This window comes from Telopea speciosissima, chromosome 4, assembly GCF_018873765.1.
Source record: "Telopea speciosissima isolate NSW1024214 ecotype Mountain lineage chromosome 4, Tspe_v1, whole genome shotgun sequence".
Classification (NCBI taxonomy): Eukaryota; Viridiplantae; Streptophyta; class Magnoliopsida; order Proteales; family Proteaceae; genus Telopea; species Telopea speciosissima.
In genome coordinates this window covers 11,751,128-11,771,547 of record NC_057919.1, presented here as the reverse complement: position 1 = coordinate 11,771,547, position 20,420 = coordinate 11,751,128, and the positions used below count along the sequence as shown (strand labels likewise).

General features: G+C 38.9%; 2 protein-coding genes across 3 annotated transcripts in view; both read left to right on the top strand.

Moving 5' to 3' along the window:
• The first annotated feature begins 967 nt into the window (after positions 1-967).
• LOC122660294 (AP-2 complex subunit sigma-like) lies at positions 968-14,528 on the top strand. Its single transcript, XM_043855536.1, has 7 exons — positions 968-1,023; positions 1,062-1,158; positions 1,252-1,350; positions 1,459-1,509; positions 8,565-8,738; positions 13,735-13,794; positions 14,313-14,528. Exons 2-7 carry the CDS (start codon positions 1,156-1,158, stop codon positions 14,352-14,354), a joined length of 429 nt encoding a protein of 142 aa, XP_043711471.1. The 5' UTR covers positions 968-1,023; positions 1,062-1,155; the 3' UTR covers positions 14,355-14,528.
• A 4,377-nt stretch (positions 14,529-18,905) lies between these two features.
• The window catches only part of LOC122660288 (transformation/transcription domain-associated protein-like), a 108,211-nt gene continuing 106,696 nt past the window's right edge, over positions 18,906-20,420 (top strand). For both annotated transcript variants that reach the window (XR_006332662.1, XM_043855526.1), the window contains exons 1-2: positions 18,906-19,256; positions 19,526-20,229. Coding sequence is in view for 1 of the 2 variants with exons in the window: in XM_043855526.1 (XP_043711461.1) it covers positions 19,199-19,256; positions 19,526-20,229 (762 nt within the window). In the remaining variant the exon portion in view is untranslated. The remainder of the gene's footprint in view (positions 19,257-19,525; positions 20,230-20,420) is intronic.

Here is a 20,420-nt window from a genome sequence, read left to right as displayed (position 1 = left end):
TTTAATTATGATGAAATAAGTATGAAAATCATTTTATTTGGACAGTTTGGTGGATTAAGGGAACAATTAACGGCATTTTAACATTGTTTATCATTTAGGGGGATTTTGGTCATTTCACATACTTATTTACCAACTTCAACAAGATTGTGGGGAATCTCCTAAATCTAAAGATAGAGCTTTCCCTTGGTCCTAGAATAAGTGTTTATCATCGTTATGAACGCCGCCTTATGCGGTGACAAAATGAAATGTTTACGTTATGATGGAGGAGTTATAAGCACACATTCTTTGGTGGACTCACACAACCAATTAGCGTTATTTTCCCACCTTTTTTTGGCGGGAAAAGAACTCCGCATGGTGTTCCATGCAAGTGGGGCCACACGACTAGCATCAATTTTTTTTTTTTTAATTATTAATTTATAGGGGGTTTGGTTAAATTAAAGCTTCTCATTTTAATATGGAGAGGTTTTTGTATATGACCGTGCAAGATACATAATTGTGTTTTCAACCATTAGATGGACATGATCGTGTACAATATACAATTTCTCATTTCCATCCAATAGTTAAAGAACAGTTGTACACCATGCATGGCCGTGTACGAAACCTTTTGCCTTATAGTATTGTCCGATGGTGTTAAAAAGCCCTCATATTTTTTATAATAAACAGATCAGATGGTCAACAAATCACAATCTCATCAAGGGGAGTGCTATATCATATATGCATTCCGACGGCTACGATCCCATACAGTGGAAGTGGAAGTGTAGGACCCATATGTCTGGTATCGTTCAACGTTCTTCTCAGAAACAGTGGTTTACAGCACGGTAGCAATCTCTCTTATGGAGCTGGCTGTTTGACCAAACATTTGACGCTTCTCTGGGTGTGGATCTAGGGACACTGCTTATTCTTATTCGCGATCTGACACGATAAGCTTTCCTTCTTCCCTCCCTCCCTCTCCTTTGTGAGCTGCGACAGAGCATTCGTTGAGACAGGAGCCCGAGCAAAGCCAAAGCCAAATCCAAATCCAAATCTAAATCTAAAGGAGCAAGTTTGTTCTTCTGCTTTGTGCCCTAGATCCCTCGTTACCTGTTGAGATTCTTTGCCGTCTCACTCTTGCCTCCTCTCTCCGAGGCATTCGGTTTCTTTGTTGATATTTCAACAATGGTAATATTGGCTATGGTCGTTCGGTTTACTGAAGGGATTTTTGGAAGTTCTGACATCTGAACTGACTTTCTCCTTGTTTAACTGTAATGGCAGATCCGATTCATTATACTACAGAACAGGCAGGGGAAGACTCGTCTCGCCAAGTATTATGTGCCTCTCGAGGAATCAGAGAAGCACAAAGTCGAATACGAGGTCGGATCATATTACTTGTTTATTTATCTTCCCCCCCCCCCCCCCCCCCTCTCTTCACTTGGTTCTTCTCGCTTTCTTTCTTACGTAGAGGTATTGATTGCTTTCCAGGTTCATCGATTGGTGGTCAATAGGGATCCCAAATTCACGAATTTCGTTGAGGTTTGTGATTCTTGATTTTTTTAAATTGTCGGTATCCTTTTTCTTTCCTTTTTCATTTTGACAATTTTTTCGTGGTTCAATCTCTGAAAAGACACCCGAATATTTTAGCCAGATAAAATAGCTCTAATTTTATTTTTTGGATCCATTGAGATTTGAGAACTGTTTTTTAATGAATCCCTGGTTCAATCTCTTAATTGATTGGCTGATGTATTCTTGGATTATGCTGCCGTGTGTATGATTTTAGTTTTGGACAAGTTTGGCCAGTCCTATAGTTTTTATTCATGGAGTTATTTAGCGACCGTAAATGACATTTCCCTGGTACTTCCACCCCTTCACCCCCTCTCACCAAAAAAAAGGGTAGTAAACCAAAGAAACGAGGCCATGATATATTTTGGGATTTTAACTTGAAAACGTGACCAACTGTAGGAGGTTTCTGTTATGTGCTTATTTTATTATTTAAATCTTGTGTAGTTAGTTTATTTGAATTATCTGTAGTTAAAAGTGGTTACGATAGTGGGGAGTTATATGGATTTTGATATACATGGTAGGAATTATTGTAGGAGTTAAGGAGTTGATAATTACTTTATTGTAACCTATTTAGTAGGACACACATGAAAGAAGAGGTAAGATTTGAATTCCCTCATTTTTTTTAATGAGAATTGAGGCTCGGCTACCTCTTAATCACCCAAGTAAATCCCTAAAATTTTTCCTTTCTATCGCCACACTTTCTCTCTTGAGAATTGAGTTTGGCTTCTTCCTAATTTAGCCGATAATTCTTTCAACACTCCCTATAATCTCTCTCTCTTCCAATCAATCTTATCTAATCATAATAGGTAAGTGCGGAGAACCCAAGCATGTAATAGCTTGGTATCAGAGCTAGACATGGCAGAGGAGTTAAGGCTTAGTAGGTTGGAGGCAAAGGTAGCATCCCTTGTCTCCGGACATGAGAAACTATGGTTGATGTTCAACCCCCCTTGAGCACAGATGTTTCCACGCCTTAACATTGACTAGTTGGTAGCTGGCGTCAAAAGTCAAAATGAGTCTATTAGGGTCAGACACTCCATTCCAGTGCTACCCAAATTGGACAAGCTTGAACTTCCCCATTTCAACGGCGTTGATGGTGAACCGAAATCTCTTCCTGAAGATGCGAGAAGTGGAACCCCACACAATGGCTCATTTGTTGTGTGCTTTGGGGAGATTTTAATTGACTTTGTTTCAATAGTTAGTAGAGTTTCCCTTGCAAATGCACCAACATTTAAGAAGGGCCCTGGCGGAGCTCCTGCAAATGTTGTTGTTGGAATTTCAAGACTTGGTGTATTGTCAGCATTTATTGGCAAGGAAGGTGATCGCGAGTTCATGTTTTTTCGGCCATCCTAGTACACATGCTTTTTCAAGAACAATTCCAAGGGAAGGAGATCATTTGATCATTTAACCAGACTTTCCCATATGATCCAGCCCCTAGCAGTTAACAACGGTGGTTTGTCCTTGAGGACAAGGGCAATTTCAAGGGGGAGGAATTTGTTATGTGCTTATTTTATTATTAAATCTTGTGTAGTTATTTTATTTGAATTATCTATAGTTACAAGTGGTTACAATAATGAGGGAGTTATGTTGGGAGTTATACAGATCGTGATGCAGGGTAGGAGTTAAGGAGTTGATAACCACTTTATTGTAACCCATTTAGTAGGACATACATGAAAGAAGAGGTAAGATTTGAATTCCCTAATTATTCTCTTATGAGAAGTGAGGCTCGACTACCTCCTGATCAGACAAGTAAATCCCTAAAATTTCTCCTTTCTATCTCCATACTTTCTCAAGAATTGAGGTTGGCTTCCTCCTAATTTGCCAACAATTCATTCAATCACTCCCTATAATCTCTCTCTCTCTGCCAATCGATCTTATCTCATTACAATAGGTAAGTACGGAGAACCCAAACGTGTAACAACAAAAGAGAGGGGGAAGAAGATTTTAAGCTTTTGTCTTTGGGAATCTCATGGAGGAGAATCCATTGGGAAATGTATTGAATTCGGAAATTGGGGTTTAAAAGCTAAGCTCAAGTATACTGTCCAAAGAGGAAAACAATGGACTTGGATGTAAATAGTTGAACAATAGATAGCAATATGAAGTCGAGCAACTTCATGCAGTAGGAATCACTATTCTCTCTTTAAGCAGTCTTCCACTCAATTAACCTTTGACCAACTTTTTATTTTTAGGTTAAAGTAACAATTCATTCAATTGGAAAGCAATAGTGTACTAGTGCAATTACTCAAGGTCTAAAATTTTGATTAAATTTAGAGAACTTAGGTAGTCTGACCAATTTCAAAAATTTTGAGAATTTTGATTCCTGAACTATGGAGGTCTTGGTCTAGTTGCTTCGCCAAACCTTTTTACTGATCTTTCCCGGTTTTCTTACCTAGTGGGGCCACTCTCATATTCTCTCTCAGATGCATTAGTTTCTAATTTTTATCTTTTCTTGTATTGTGTTCATTCATACTAACAATGTCATTTCAACTACAATCATTTAATGGATTAAGCAGCCCCAGTTACAGAGAAATAAGATCCAAATTGCTTTAATTTTTTTGGGAATAATAAGTAGAACAGACTAGTCCGGTTTCAATAATGAAACAACTTAAACATGCATTGGATAAAAGTAAAGGAATGAAAGGAGGGTTTTTAAAATCAATGTAATCATTTAGAAACTTAGATGTGACTCCCGTGGGAAAGGTAAAAAAGTTGATTTGGACGACTTTAAAATTTGGTATATGGGAGATAAAAGTAATAGAAGTGGAGTGGGCATAGTAGTGGATAAAGATTTAACAAGTGATGTGGTGGATGTTAAAAGATATGGAGACGGGATTATATCCATCAAGTTTGTGTTGGAGGAGGTTGTCAATATCATTAGCTCTTATGCACCCCAAGTAGGATGGATGAAAGTAGTATGTTACAATTTTGGGAACATATGGATGGATTAGTGAAAGGTTTAACCAAGGAGAAAAGATTATTATATGGGGTGATCTGAATGGACATGTTGGGAGTCAGGAGATATCATAGAGACTATGAAGTTGTACAAGGAGGATATGGTTTTGGAGAGAGGAATGAGGAGGGGATCTCAGTTTTAGATTTTGCCGTGGATTATGATTTATCCATTGTAAACACTTACTTTGAAAATAGAGGGTAGCATTTAGTTACCTTCAAAAGTGGTTATCATAGTAGCCAAATAGATTTCTTTTTAATTAGAAGGTTCGATAGGTTGTTATGTAAGCACTGTATGTTATACCAGGAGAGAGCCAACCACATAACATAGATTAGTGGTCATGGATATGTGCTTCATTATGTAGAATCGTAAGAAAGGTGAGCTATTTGCCCTAGGATAAGGTGGTGGAGCTTAAAAGGATATGCATTGAAGCCATTTATTGATAAAGTGATCAAGCAAGGAAAGTGGGACTTTGAGGGAGACACTAATACGATGTGGAACTAGATGACTACTTGTCTTAAAAAGGTGGCTAAAGATGTCCTAAGGAGAATCGAAAGAAAAACGTCATTTCTCTAGGGAGACTTGGTGGTGGGGTGATGAGATTCAAGTAGCCATTAAGACTAAGGAAGCTAGTTTTAAGACATGGCAAAGGGCTAAGGTGTAGATGATCTAAATAGGTATAAATTTAACAGAAATGAAGCTAAGAACATTGTGGAAAAAGCAAGGGTGAAGAAATATGAAGATCTTTAATCTTTATAACAATATGAGCACAAAGGAAGGGGAAAAAACTATCTATAAGATAATTAAAATGAGGGAAGGGTATTATGGTGTGGTGACTAGTGTAAGAACTGTGGGGGGTCAAGGTAGTGAATTCCCAATTACAATTGGGTTACTTCAAGTATCAACTGTAGTCCTTATTTGTTTGCGCTTATCATGGATGATTTAACTAGAGAGTTGAGATGAGGTTCCTGGGTGTGTGTTTTTTGCTGATGATATTGTTTTGGTAGTGAGACAAAAGCGGAGATTGACACCAAGTTGGAGTTATGGAGATCAACCTTGGAATCATAAGGTTTTAAGATAAGTAGAACGAAGACGGAATATATGGTGTGTAGCTTTAGTTACACTAGGACTGATAATGAGGTGATGAAAATTGATGCGAGGGAGATTCCACAAAGTGATTAGTTTAGGTATTTGGGCTCAATCATAAATAAAGGTGACATAGAGAATAATGTTTTTCATAGAGAATTAAAATAGGATGGATGAAATGGAGAGGTGCGTCTAGAGTATTGTGTGATCGACATATTGCTTCAAAACTTAAAGGGAAATTTTATAGGACAATCATACGATTAGCTATGATGTATGGTGTGGAATGTTGGGCTGTTAAGAAGCATCATGTAGATAAACTCAGTGTCGTGGAGATGAGGATGTTGAGATGGATGTGTGGCAAAACTAGGAAGGATAAAGTAAGGAATGATCATATTAGAGCTGATTTGAGAGTATCTCCGATACATGGTAAGCTATGAGAAAGTCATTTGAGGTGGCATGGCCATGTTCAACAGAGGCCTTTGGATGCTCCAATATGTAGGAGTGATTTGATTCAGATCGAAGGAACTAAAATAGTCAGGAGCAGACCTAAAATGACCCTATGAGAAGTGGTGAAGAAAGACATGCATAGCTTAAGCCTTGTATTAAGTATGGCTTCGAATAGAGCAGATTGTTGGGCAAGGATCCATGCAGCTGACCCCATTTAGTTGGGATAAGGCTGAGTTGTTGTTGTTGATGCGACTCTCGTGGGAAAGTCAATTAAAGAACCCAATAAGAAGATCAATACAAAAACCAACTCAAATAAACTCATCATAGCCTTATCCCAACTACACAAGTAGGCTAAATGAACTGTGGAATGCCCACGCATAAGGTCAGAACAATGAATCTAAGCATTCATGTTCAGAATTGTTTACATAAAAGTTCAATGCTTGGTGCCGAACTGACAGATCTCAAAATGTGGAATATTCCGATCTCAACTTGTATGGTAGATGTAATTTTTGGCTATGACTTGTTTGAACCATGTCTAGACTGTGCAATCTTAGGCTCACTATGCAGCTCATTTAGTAAGCTTTATGGTGGTTCCAATTGCTATGATTCAGAAAGTTGTTGATGAAGAAGTGGGTGTAGTCAATTGACAAATTTGTGATTCCCTGTTGTATAAATTTGAATCTGGTTGTTGCACCGTTACATACAACTCATTCGTTTATGTGTGATTCTCACCTTATTAGTTCCCATTTGCAGAATCTCAACCTCAAGTTTTGAAGTGGAAGGATTGGTATTTGTTGGAAATTGATGGCACTCTAGGACTCCAAGTTGTATCATTCTCCCTTCAACAACAACAACAACAAACTCAGCCTTATCCCAACTTAATGGGGTCAGCTACATGGATCCAAACAAAACAAAATAGAGAAAACCAGAAATATACTAAAAGAACAAAAGGTGAAGAAAAGATAGGAGAATAAGGATGGGAAAGACATGAGAGATGACAAAGGAAATGTATCATTCTCCCTTACTGGCCAAATTTCATGTAGACTGCTTTAACTTCTCCTGAATCTTGGTTTTTCTGATCCTTCTTGGGTCAAGTCCCATCTTTGAGTTCTGATCCTTGATCTCACTCCGACTCAAATGATGCATATGGAAATATTTATCTCTCAATGCTGATTCTTAGTGGTTAGTGGATAAATTTGCAATCTTGTTGTAGATATAATCTTATTTATTGTTAGGACATTGTTGTTGACAACTTTGTAAGCAAAAGGCTTCTTTTTAGTCATCTTCTTGTTCGGTACCGTTTCACCTAAAAGCTCGGACTGTTAGGGAATGGCAGCGTCAATGTATACATCAGCACTCTCCCGCACTTGCAGGCCAAGATCCCATGGTCCTTGCACGTGGATCTCACACCTCATTTCTATGCACGGCACCAAGGGAGAAGAAGTGTCGGCCCTTACCCAATATTTGCACTTCCCCGGAGTCGAACACTTGACCTCCCTGCTTTGATACCATGTTCGCTACCGTTTCACCAAAAAGCTCGAACTGTTAGGCAAGGGCAGCGTCAATGTATACATCAATGCATCTTATGATGTCTTTTCCCAAAATTATACCACCCTCTCTCTCTCTCCCTGCCCCCTGGGGAATGGAAGCCGATCTCTTTCTTACTTAGGAGTTTTCTATGGGCATCTCTCTTGCAGAACAATCCGTGAAGAGAGAAATGATCTCTCTACGCTACCTTTATACTACCTGTCTCAGTTTTGATTGCTGCACTTATACAATTGCCACTCTGCTTACAACTATCTCTAGTTAAGGTCCCTAAGTGTACCAACTCGAAAGGAATTACTAGAATGGAAGAGCCACGATATGAGAGTGATATCTTGGATTTATGCTCTTACTTATATAGGATATATTCTCTTTTCCCACTATTTCTAATTCAGGTCCCTAGGACTACCTACTAAAAAAATTCTCTATGATGAAATAACTACAATATAAGAGTGATATCTAGGATTTATATGCTTGGTTTTACAGCCATATACTCTGCTGATGCTCCAAACTTTCTAGAGCTTTTCATTTAGTGCTACCATAATCCTGTTTCAGTTCACGCTACTGCTCAACTTCACCACCCCGTTACTTAGGTTCGGAAATGGATGTATTTGAAGTGGTATTTATATATGTTATTTGGAGTTTCATAGCAGTGGCATGATAATAAAGCATTTTGTGAAGCTCTAACACTTTATAGCAATCATATGTACATAATACAATGTTCAAGAGGGAGATTATTTTGTCTTTGCTTTCTATGAATTTTTCTTTAATATATTTTCTTTTCATAACATTCCTTTTTCGTTCTTTAACTAAATTTCGTTGATTGCTTGGTGACCAAATCAATAATATTTTGAGAATTATCAACTTGACAACGGATGAGGTGTTCAATTTACTTATTGATTCTTGCCTTAATATATGCAACAGTTATACGCTCACTAATAATTAATTCTTCTCATTATTTTTTTGGTCCTTCAGATAATTTTTAAACACTGGTTTTATTTTGCAGTTCCGCACCCACAAGATTATCTACAGGCGATATGCTGGTTTGTTTTTCTCAATGTGTGTTGACATCACAGATAACGAGTTAGCATACTTGGAGTGCATCCACTTATTTGTGGAGATTTTGGATCATTTTTTCAGCAACGTGTGTGAACTGGATTTAGTATTTAATTTTCACAAGGTTTGTGCAGTTCTTAGAACTTCTAATTATAGTGTTTCTCTTTTTCTGCTAGTTGTTACTTGCTTATTAGTTAGTATTCATCAGCTATATTTTCTGACACTTGTAATTTATCAAATACAAATTAATACTCTTATTCTCTTAATGTGGAGATATTAGGCATTCCTCTTTTCTCTCTCTCCATATATATATATTTATTTTTCTTGTTTAAGGACTATGGGGCCTAACCGCCTAAGACTTTTTTGTCTAGTCTGTAGGACCACTATTATGAAATATACTACATTGATTGGGTGATAAAAAAAAATCTAAGGACTGATAAATGAATGTTGGATCATTCCTGACTTAAAATTAACCCATATCATTCTGGATTGGATGATCCAAACAAATGCTCAGCTGATCCAGTAACAAAAGGCCTAATATACCTACTATGATAGATCGGATCAGTCCCATCCTTCTGATATTGGATGATCAAACCCAATCTGATATCGATCTATAAAAACCATCCAATTCTTTTTCTTGCCTTGAAAAATCTCTTTTGTGGCTTTTAGAGACAACTTGTCCTTGATATATGTCAATTTTTCCATGCTTTGTGCATGTGAATTTTTATGCTTGTTAAGATCAATCGTATGAGCATTCTCCTCTGAGTATGGTGTGCATTTTGTTGAGTTCGTTCATGGAAGTGCGTCAACAGTTAATATCCATTCTTTAATGGAAAATCTGGTGATGCTGTTTTATAAAATTATAGACGTTTTTCTCAACAATTGGATCTAGTCAAAATTTCTTCAATTGTAATAATTTAAGAAATACAACAACAACAATGACTCAGCCTTATCCCAACTAAATGGGGTCAACTACATGGATCCTTGCCTTCCAATCAGCTCTGTTCGAGGTCATACTTGCTACAAGGACTATACTATGCATGTCTTTTCTCACTACTTCTCCTAGGGTCATTTTAGGCCTGCCCCTAGCTCTTTTAGTTCCTTCAATCTAAATCAAAATATCAAATCACTCTTGTGCACTAAAGCATCCCAAGGCCTCTATAGAACATGGCCATGCCACCTCAAACGACTTTTCTCGAAGCTTATCATGTGTCGGGGCAACTTCCAACTCAGTTCTAATATGGTCATTCCTTACTTTATCCTTACTAGTTTTGCCTCGCATCCATCTTAACATCCTCATTCCGCTACACTTAGTCTATCTATATGACGCTTCTTAACTGCCCTACATTCCTCACCATACATCATAGCCAGTCGTACGACTGTCATAAACAATTTTTCTTTAAGCTTTAAAGGAATATGTTGATCACACAACACTCCGGTCTCCATGTCGTCCATTCTATTTTAATTCTCCGGAAACATCAACCTCTATATTATCTTCTTTATTTAAGAAATATTTTATGCAACTACAAATTCATATGGTTAAGAATCATCTCACCCTATTTAAGTTAGCATGCATATGTATGCACCCAGGTGTGTGTTTATTGTACAGCAAGGATGTGACTCAGATGGTGTATTTTGTACCTTGAATGAAGTGTCAGTACAGTCCAGGCAATAGACTGTTGTATTATTATTGGGGTGCGTCTGTTTGTAACTGGTCCTTGTTTGTCCCCAAACATAATGTGTTTTATATGGGTAGAGGGGCACATAATGTAATTTAATACTTACATGTTAACTTCTTTTTTTCCCCTTTTTCTTCCTCCCGAATCCATTGCCAGCTTGAAACCCCTTACTCTCTCTTTGTTTCAGAATTGGGCCTTTCCCAACTCACCTACCCTGTCTCCAACCACGACCGCTCTCTCCAAGCAACGGTGCAGTGAGTAAGAGTTTGGGTTTGTACTGTATTCTCCCTGTTGTTTTGGATACGATGGGATTGTATATTTATATTTGAAAATATTGTTACAGATTACAAACATAAGAGTTTACGATAAATACAAACTCTTGATTATTGTTTTGGATGTGTATCATCCAACAACGTAGGAGCAGCTTTGACTTCTGAAGACTCGCTCAACGTGAAGTTTAAATTTGAATTTGAGTCTATCTTATCCTTATCCGTTACACAGTGGATGGTTTAGACTGAAATCTCTTCACAAAACGCAATATTCATTAGAAACAGTTCATTGTCCAAATGGTCTGATGGCAGTCGGATTGTGTGATCCTGTGGTCTTTTGCGCACTGTTCAACTGTTTGTACACTTTCTCTGAACTTCCATCTTTGATGGTTCTCCTTAAGAATACTGAGACAGAAAATTTATAGGCCAAAAAAGAGATGCATTTATTGTTATTAAATTACTGGTGCATTCAGGAATTGGAATAGATGCAAAGAATGGAGACAGCAGAGGCAGGCCTGACAACCGAGAAACGCTGCTGCTGAAATTGGAAGAGATATTGGTGATGTTCCAGATGGGGAGTTGTGTGTGCTTTTGTTTGATACAGCAGTGGCGGTCTGCTTTTGTTCCATGTGGGACTTTTGTTTGCTGCCAAGGCACTACTGCCACTGGATTTTGAAGCAACGGAGAGACACTCTGCCGCTCAATTTGTGGATTGGAGATCAACTCCCTCTCCTTGATGGAGACACTACTGCCGGTAAGTTGCAGGAGGCAGCAGGGTTGGGGTGGACGCAGGGAGCCGTAGTGGGAGGAGAGAGGAAGGGAAGGGGAGCCGGAGCTAGTGAGGGAGAGGAGAGGGAGGACAGGGGAGCCAAAGACGGAGACAGAGAAGAAGGGGAATAGGAGAGAGGAGATGGAGGGGAAAATTACCAAAAAAAAAAACCCTATCTTAAACAGTTGGTAAGGTGGTGTGGGATGGGCAAATAAGTCCGGGTACAACAATGTGTTGTAACTGGGTTGGTTACAAACAGATTTACCCTTATTATTGCAATTATTTATTTTGGCTGGGGGAAAAAAAGACTCTACATCCGACATTGGCTGCCCTGTTTTATTTTTCTTCTTACCAAATTGTCTATCTACTTTAAATTAAATAGTGAATGTGAAAAAAATTCACTACGCATGTTTGTCTTTATCATATTTCATAATTTAGAACATAACTAAAGAAGTAGCTTTAATAAAAGGGCAATATTTGAAAGTAAGTGGATCTTTTATGCTTTAAGTATCTATCTCTCTGTAAAAATGGGATTTTTTAAAGTGGACAGTCATTATGGGGCAGATGAATTAAGTAGCTGAAGTATTTGTATGTACATTTGGTGTCTGCATTTGTTTCTGATAATACACTGTAGAAAACCTAGGACCTGTAACCAGTAACCTTAGAGTGGAGAAAAGAGAGAAGAAAGAAGAGGAGAAGAGTAGCTGCAAGGGGAGGAGCCGTATGTGTTAGTTTGCTTCCTCCCTCAAGTATCTTATTTATACTAAAACCATTACAATCATAAAAGGAAAAGGAAACTAAGCCTAATCTAAATTAGGTAACTAACTTAGACTAGGAAACTGACTCCTAACTCCTAACAATTAAAGACATAAAACAATAAAGGAAACCATAATGGACTCAACCACAATAGGGACACTCCCCCAATCGTGGTACACTTCTCAACATGCACATATGAGTTAATTTTCACACGTAGACAATTCTATGGGTCACTGGCATTCGTCAAACTTGTTAAACTGGTTTCTAGATACCTATTTTTGTTTGATGCACTTGTTTTATCTATGTGGTTAGAAATTTTTTGCTAATGCTATCATTGGGTTTCTCTCTTTGAGGAATGGCCTAACACATGGGGACAAGGTTATGATCAAATGCACTTCTATGTAGATACAGACAAGTGAAGATATGCACTAAAAAAATGCACCTGGTGCGAGTGGTTGTTGTCAGCCAGCAACTACAGGGTTGAAATTCTTGGGGGCTGACATGGGTGCTTCCTTCTGGCATGAGACCCATAGGGTAGGGAGACCAAGTCATCTTGTGTAGTTTGGTTTGATTTTGTTTCCAATTTCTCTTATTTTAGCAGCAAAGGTATTTTCAGAAAATTGTGTTTAAAATTTGAGCATATTTAATGTTAGTGTTATTTTTGAGTTACTTTTAGTTATCTGGTATTCTTGGGGTCAAATCTCAAAGCTACCTACTTCGCTTTAATTTGGTGTTATAAAGAGCTTTTCTGCTGCCTATCTAATGAGTTGTTGATGTTGCAAACTGATGTCATTCTGAGATAGATATGACCAGAATAGTCACAAGTTAATTCGCTATGAATGGGATTTCTATTCTTGAAATATCTAGTTTATTAGTAGTCCAAGATATTGTCTTGGTTAATTTAAATGTGATAAAGATATTTTCTCATTTGCTTGAGTTTTATTGGGAAAAAAAGAAAGGTGATTATTTCCCTACTTATAAATAGAGCAGGCTGAATTTGGGTTAGAAAAAAATTAATTTGGAGTGGAGCATAGTTATCAAGGCGTCACCTAGGCGATGCCTAGTCTTCCAGGCTCCTTTTGGGCGCCTTGCTGCCTTGTTGGTATCGCCTTGATTTTAGACCCTCTCCAACACCATGGTCGCCTTGCCGCCTTGATAACTCTGCGGTGAAGTTTTTCTCTCATTTGAAAGCTCCATTGAATACACAATTGCAATTTTTTCTTCTTTGTTTGCAACTCTATAACCTATTCAATATATCAAAGTGCTATTTCTTATACTTCTGCAATGAGTACTCAATCCCTGTTTGGTTTTAGTTCGAGTTCTTACTGTGGGTTACCCTTTGCTATGCTGCATGAACAGTATTCACATTGTCATTTGCATTTGCAACATCAGTCATGACAACCACCTAACAATTTGAATGCATTAGCAGTACCTTATCTTAAAAGTCCAGAATATTTGTTATTTATTTATTCCCATCTGGTTAAGAAATTGTCTTTTCAATTTCCATTTTTAGCATTCGCTGTAATTTTTGATTGAGTGTTACTCTGTAGGAAACAGTTTCAAACTTGTTATTGGCATCACTAACAAACTTTCCGCCTCCACCCCCCCTCCCCAACCCCAATTTTTTTTGGTTCGTCCCTGTGAAAGGTGTATTTGATACTGGACGAATTCATCCTTGCTGGGGAGCTCCAAGAAACAAGCAAGAAGGTGCGTATTCCTTTTCCTGGCACTATGGCACTATGGCACTATGGCACAGGGTTGCCAAAACACACTAACCACCCTTTCCACGCAAATTAAAGGCAGGCACCACTGAACATAGAATGGGCCCTCTTTTTTGCATAACCTTTTTTGCTTGGAAGGCCTTGTAAGTCTTAGCATATTTGACCTTAAATTCGTCTATCGCTTCCATCCTAATATGCTTTAAAGGAGCTAGATATCTTTTACCTTACAAAAAGGAAATGATTAGATCACTTATTTAAAAAATATAAAAAAAAATAAAAAAGATGAAAAGCTGACCATTACTCACCTTCGGCCATGATATCATGGTCTTCAACACCAACAATGTTGTTTTCTGCCGTATACATTTCTGGAGCTATGGTATTACTGTGTTCAATCATAACCATGGGCCCCGTTTCTTGCTGTACTGGTTGTTATGACAATGTAAACTTGCTTATGGCCATTTAAGGATGAGTAATCAGCAGTTGTATGCGTTGTATGTATTGCAGGCAATCATAGAGAGAATGGGCGAGTTGGAGAAGCAGGAGTGAGCTGATTGTGGTTAGGATCTGCAGCAGCTTGCCTTCATCTTGATTCCTTGTTCTGTTAGCTTCTTCCGGTCATCAAATTTCAGAGCTGATTGGCCTTGTAACATCACAATGAATGCGAAGACAAACAAGAAGGAACCGCCTTCATCCCCCCTTCCCCCAACCAAAATTTCCCCATTTTATTGTGAATTCTGGTAATTGTTGCATTCCTTAGTCTTTCTTGAAAGTTAATTGTTTACCCAATCTCTTATACATGTTTTTCTATGTATCCTGTGTTCCACATTTCGAAGGATACTTGTAATTTCATTTGTATCTAGTCTTATTGTATGCTAAACATGAACGGTTCTACTAAGTGCTTTAGTAGTTCAGCTTTAAAGGGCTTCTCCGTACCTGGTGTGATGGTATCCTATGACTTTATCCCCCCCCCCTCCACCAAGAAAATGCGTAATAAAAAGAAGGGTTGATGTTCTCTGTAGTGCAATGCAGGCTGCGCCCAGATACATGGGCTGGGTATTTCTACCATTTAGGGGGGCAGGGTGGTCATTTTGCTTAAAAAGAAAGAGGTTCCTTGAAAGGCAGTATGGCTACTGTGCCATCCTGGGGGCCAATGGTAACATGCATGGAAGCTTCAAAAGGGGGGAAGTCATTCTGCACTCTGTTTCTGGCCGCAGGGCCACGTTGCGTATCTTAGAAGAAATAATCGAGTATCACGGCATCCCATATCTGCAGGTTTGATACCCTAGTCGAGATCCTCTCCAATGATGTTTAGCCACCGGAGTTTATTACACATCATCTGTCCTCACACCCCATGGATGGTGTGAGATCGACTCCGGTGGTTAAGAGAGGAACTAGATACCCACCCAATTCTAAGAATCTAATGTGAGCAGTGATTCAGTGAACAAGTAAGAATATCTGCAATACCACTACATTTCCTTAAGATGTGTGTGAATTTGGTAAAGAGAGACAACTTACAGAAATTATCGAAGAGATAAGAAAGGTTTGGAAGTATATCTTAATTAGGAAGAGAAATGGCAATGGCATCGGAAGAATTAGACTCCATAATCAGAGGTGAGGTGAACAAGAAGCAGCTAGAAAAAGCTTCTTCCCACCAAGAAGAATCATGTTTCCATCTGCATTTGTACTTGAAGAAGGTCCTATCACAATTAAGTTTATCAAAACCTGCTAGCATGCGAGCCAAAAGCATGATCTTAGAGTGCATTTTCTGCTTCAGATGTGTGACCTACCTACGGCCTTCGGAAAATTGAGCATTGGTTCAACCTGCCATTAGTGATGATATGTGAGAACGATTATAGAAGCACTTTATAGAACAGGTAGCACACCTTAGAGGCATTAACACCACCTAAAATCTACTAACTAGAGCTATATGATCCACCTGAGAATGGGATGTGATGAAACCCAACAACTGAACCAGTCACTGAAATGGTTAACCTCAATGTCCAGGACAGCCCAAATTGGTGTGCATTTTCACAATTAAGGAGAGAAGCAGTCTTCATAGACTTGATTACGAGTGCATGGACTGGTGCACTCCATGCATGATTTGGAGGTAGATATTAAATATCAACAATTGGGGTTTTCTTCAGTATCACCATGCCTATACATGAGTTAGTCCATGTGATAGAGGACGAAACAATCATTTCAATGGTTGCATTTTGATAATTTTACTAAAACTTTGAATCAGAGTTTGAGCAACTTGCCTTGCTTTGAAAAAAAAGGGCATAGCCAATGAGTACGCACCCTTACCCCTGCAGTGAGGTTGTTTCCAGACTCGAACCCATGACCACTTGGTCACACTGGTCAACGGAGCAACCTTACCGTTACACCAAGGCCCACCCTCAGAATGAAAGACTTTAAATTCACACTGAAGACATGCAAAAGTGCACATGAAAATTAGAGTATTAAGGATATGTGTACTACTGCACTAAGAGCTGATTCAAGCATCCCATATGTAACATAAGCAACTTTCTTTGCTTACTTTAGACTAAAATTTGGCCATGGAGATGTACTTGAGGTCCTCTATCACATGGACAAACACCCTTGTACTGCCATATGACAAATAATGAAACATCATATTTCACTATGTATAGTGACACCTACAAGGACCTGTTAATGGTAAATTGTAATGTTTATCATATGTGTAGACTATATATATATATGTTTCTTCTTATTTTTCCAATTGCTAAGATGTTTGGGCCAGTTTACATGTGAGTAGGAGACCTCAGAATATACTCGTCCACAAATGTAGGCCCTATTTGATTTACTAGAGGGTAAATGTCAAACCAAATTGATAAATTTATCAAGGTGAGCCGTTAGAAATAGATTTACCCTAAGTGCCGCCATCAGTCAATTGGTAGACCAAATGTGACCTAATTTTTGTGGACAAATAGACCCATAGGTCCCTTGATATGTCAAGTTTTGTCCTGTTAGAGTTTGCCATGTGGCAAAACAAAGCTTTAAAAATTTAGGGTAGTGGGAGAGTTCATAGTAAGAATGCGTGTCAATACACATGAGGTTATTGGCTTGAAATAGATTTTAAGTTTTGACATTTGAGTATATGACTAATCTAGACCATGAACTATCTATCTAATGATTAGAATAGTTAGTTTAAATGACATTATGAGTCAGTGTTTTCTATGGGGGACTTTGGTCTTTGCAGTTTGCACACGGGGGTGGGAGACCAATGACCTCTTGTTGGCATCATGGGGATGAGATTTTCGCCTTTTATGGGGGTAAGGTGGACCAGTCATTTCACCCCTGAGTAAGAAATATTCTGCTATGGGGGTAGTACGCTATTTTTGCACATTTCCATGTTTATGCACAAGAACCAGGCGAGCCACACGACCAGGTAGCTTTGTTTTCCCCTATCTTTTATTTAATATAAAGGAAAATTATCAACGTCACTCCCTGACGTGTACCTATATTTTAAGGCACACCCACTAACTGTCATAATATCAATCGTTACCCATTTTTGAATGGTGTTAACATATGAAATTGCTTTGACCAATATACCCTTTACACTAAAAACATAAAAATCCTATTCCTAAATCATTTGGAGCCGCTTCACTAGCTCCCTCCCCTGCTTTAGCTCATTGAACAAAGGTTTCTGCCCCAAATTCTCGGGGAAGACGGGAAATAAACAAAGAAGGTCCATGCGACTAGCACACCGGAGAAAGTTACACAGAGAGAGAGATTTTTTTTAACCAAAGACATTTTTCAGATGCTGAAACTCCATGACTCTCTAGTAGAAATTTTTTGAGAGATTCCTATGTTCTCCAAGAAAAAGCCAAAGTTCCAATCAACAATCCAAAAACTCCATGGAAAGGAAAAAAGGACAATCAATAAAAGTGAAACAGGGGAAGGGGACCGTGGAGAACGTTTGCAGAAACTCACGACAATGAGAGTTATGCAACCAGGTTTTTCTGTATTCTTTGAGCAGCTTTTTGTTCCCCCTTCAGTGAGTAAAGCTCAAAAAATCTGGAAGAGTCACGAGAGAAAGAACTAAAGCAATGCCAATGAAGAAGAGAATCTGTTGTGATGATGATCTCAACAAAAGCCTCAACTAAGATCCACAATGCGAAGGGCAAACTCTGCCTCCTTACTTCCTTGTCCCCTAAAAGTTCCAAAATTTAGATTTTATGATTTTCAAAAGACGAAAAGGAATTTAGAGGCAACTTCTGAAAATCCAAACTTGAGATGAGACAAACCAAAGGAGATCTATCATAGTGAAGAGAAGTTACAGAGAGGACCTCCGTGAAATAAGCACAAGAAAGACAAAAATGCGAGATCCTACTTCATTGGGTTGGGTCTAGAAGACTTTTACCTTTGACTTCGTTTCTTAGTACTTTGATTCCCTCTTCCGGGCTTCTTGTTTCCCAGAATCGTATTAACAGTGAAGCTACTGCGATAATGGATCCTTGCTCAGCGACCTTGAAGGCCAATGCTCTTCAGTACTCGCCAGAGCGACTAAGATTCGTCAGGGTCTTCTCTACGCTCGGCGTCGTGTTCTTTGCTCGTCGCACTGGTTTGATTGCAGAGGTGAAACAAGGTTGCAGTTGCAGGTTTCTTCATTCGATTGAGGAGGGTTTGTGGGTGTTTTGATTGCAAGGGTAGATTTGGTACTTCACCCACTAAGAAGGGTAGATTTGTCTTTTAAAAAATATTAAATAGTTGAAATCACCACTTAACCGCTCTTAACTAACGGTAGAGGGTCTGTGTGGAATTAGTTTGATAAAGCAAGGGATGGCACTGATATTATGATAATTAGTGGGTGTGCCTTAAAATATAGGCAAACGTCAGGGGTGGTGCTGATAATTTCTCGAATATAAAAGCCGAAAAAACGTTACGCCTCAAAGAAACAAAAAAAAAAAAAAAAAAACTGCTACGTTAGAAACCATGCAGAAATGACAAATGTTTATTTGTGGTGACGCGGTTTGGGGTCTTCGAGGGAGAAACGAGTCGCGACGAGAAAAAGCGAACCGCGGCAGCACCACTGGGCTCGCCTATATAAAGCGGAAGGAACCGCTGGAAAGGGTAGTCTTCGTCATCACCATCGTCCAAGAAAACTCCCGTGAGAGCGGGAGTGAGAGAACTCACGCTCAAATACTCCTCTCCTCGAACGGTCTTCGGGAAATCAGTAGAGAGAAAGATGTGAAAGAGAGAGATAGAGAGACAGAAGACTAGCCAGGAGATCAAGCGGAACACTTCTTTAGTTGTCAGAAACCCTAGAAACAGAGAGAACAAGCAGAGCCAAGGAAAGAGAAGCAAGAATTGATTTAATAGGAACAACCGAACAGAAGAGCTAGGGTTTTAGTCTATTCTGCAACTCGTAAATGAGTCCAGTTCAGAACTTCGAACAGCATGCTCGGCATCTTATAGAGCCGGACATCCGTATCCTCCAAAACTTTCTTCAAAAAATTCTCTCCGTTTTGATTTCGCCCCGGCGAATTCCGCGTTTTCTTGTACTACTATGTTTTATTGATGTTATTCACTTGAAAGAAAAGGAGAATCGTTTTCTATTTAAGTTTTTTTTCTTCTTAATTTCGTGTTTCTGATTCTTAGAGCCATGGCTGCTCTGTTTCTTGTTTGTTATTATCTTCGTTTTATTATGCTTTTATCCGAGACAATCGCTTTCCTTGATTCTTTTCGTTTAAAACCAGCTATACAGGAAAGGCTTCAGATGGCAATGGAGGTGCGGGACAGCCTCGAGATTGCGCATACTGCTGAGTACTTAAAGTTCCTGAAATGCTATTTCCGGGCCTTCTCCATGATTCTTACACAGTTAACGACACCTCAACTCACGGACAACCCCGAACACAAGGTTAGAAATGTTATCGTTGAGATTCTTAATCGTCTCCCTCACAGCGAAGTACTCCGCCCCATCGTTCAGGATCTTTTGAAACTCGCTCTACAAGTTCTCACTTTGGACAACGAGGAGAATGGCCTAGTTTGTATACGTATCATCTTTGACCTTTTGCGTAACTTTAGGCCGAGCCTTGAGAATGAGGTCCAGCCGTTCCTTGACTTCGTTTGTAAGATATACCAGAACTTTGGGGCGACTGTTAGTTATTACTTTGAGGATGGGGCGGGTGGAGAAGATAATAAGCAGCTCACTGATTCGGGTCAACTTGCTAGTGGGTACATTGGTGGCGGGCAGCTTAACCCCAGCACCCGTTCCTTTAAGATAGTCACGGAGAGCCCACTGGTAGTGATGTTCCTTTTCCAGCTGTATGGGCGGCTGGTTCAGACCAACATTCCTCACCTGTTGCCTTTGATGGTTTCCGCAATATCTGTTTCGGGTCCTGAAAAGGTTCCTCCGCAGTCAAAGATCCACTTCATTGAATTGAAGAGTGCACAGGTTAAGGTGAGTGTTTATAAGATATCTATTGTATTTTACATTTTGGGAAATTTTAGTAAATTTTACCTTGAGGCACGCAGAAACAGCTTTATCTTGAAATGATAATCTAAGTTTTGGAGAAAGGAAATTATATACCTTGTAATTTTTAGAGAATCGTTTAGGCCAACAAAGTAAGAGACCAAATGCTTCAGAGTCTA

Excerpts from the sequence above, each read along its gene's own strand:
- LOC122660294 (XM_043855536.1), top strand. Across the intron at positions 1,510-8,564 it reads AATTCACGAATTTCGTTGAG|TTCCGCACCCACAAGATTAT; the intron begins GTTTGTGATTCT and ends TTTATTTTGCAG. Across the intron at positions 13,795-14,312 it reads TCCAAGAAACAAGCAAGAAG|GCAATCATAGAGAGAATGGG; the intron begins GTGCGTATTCCT and ends TATGTATTGCAG.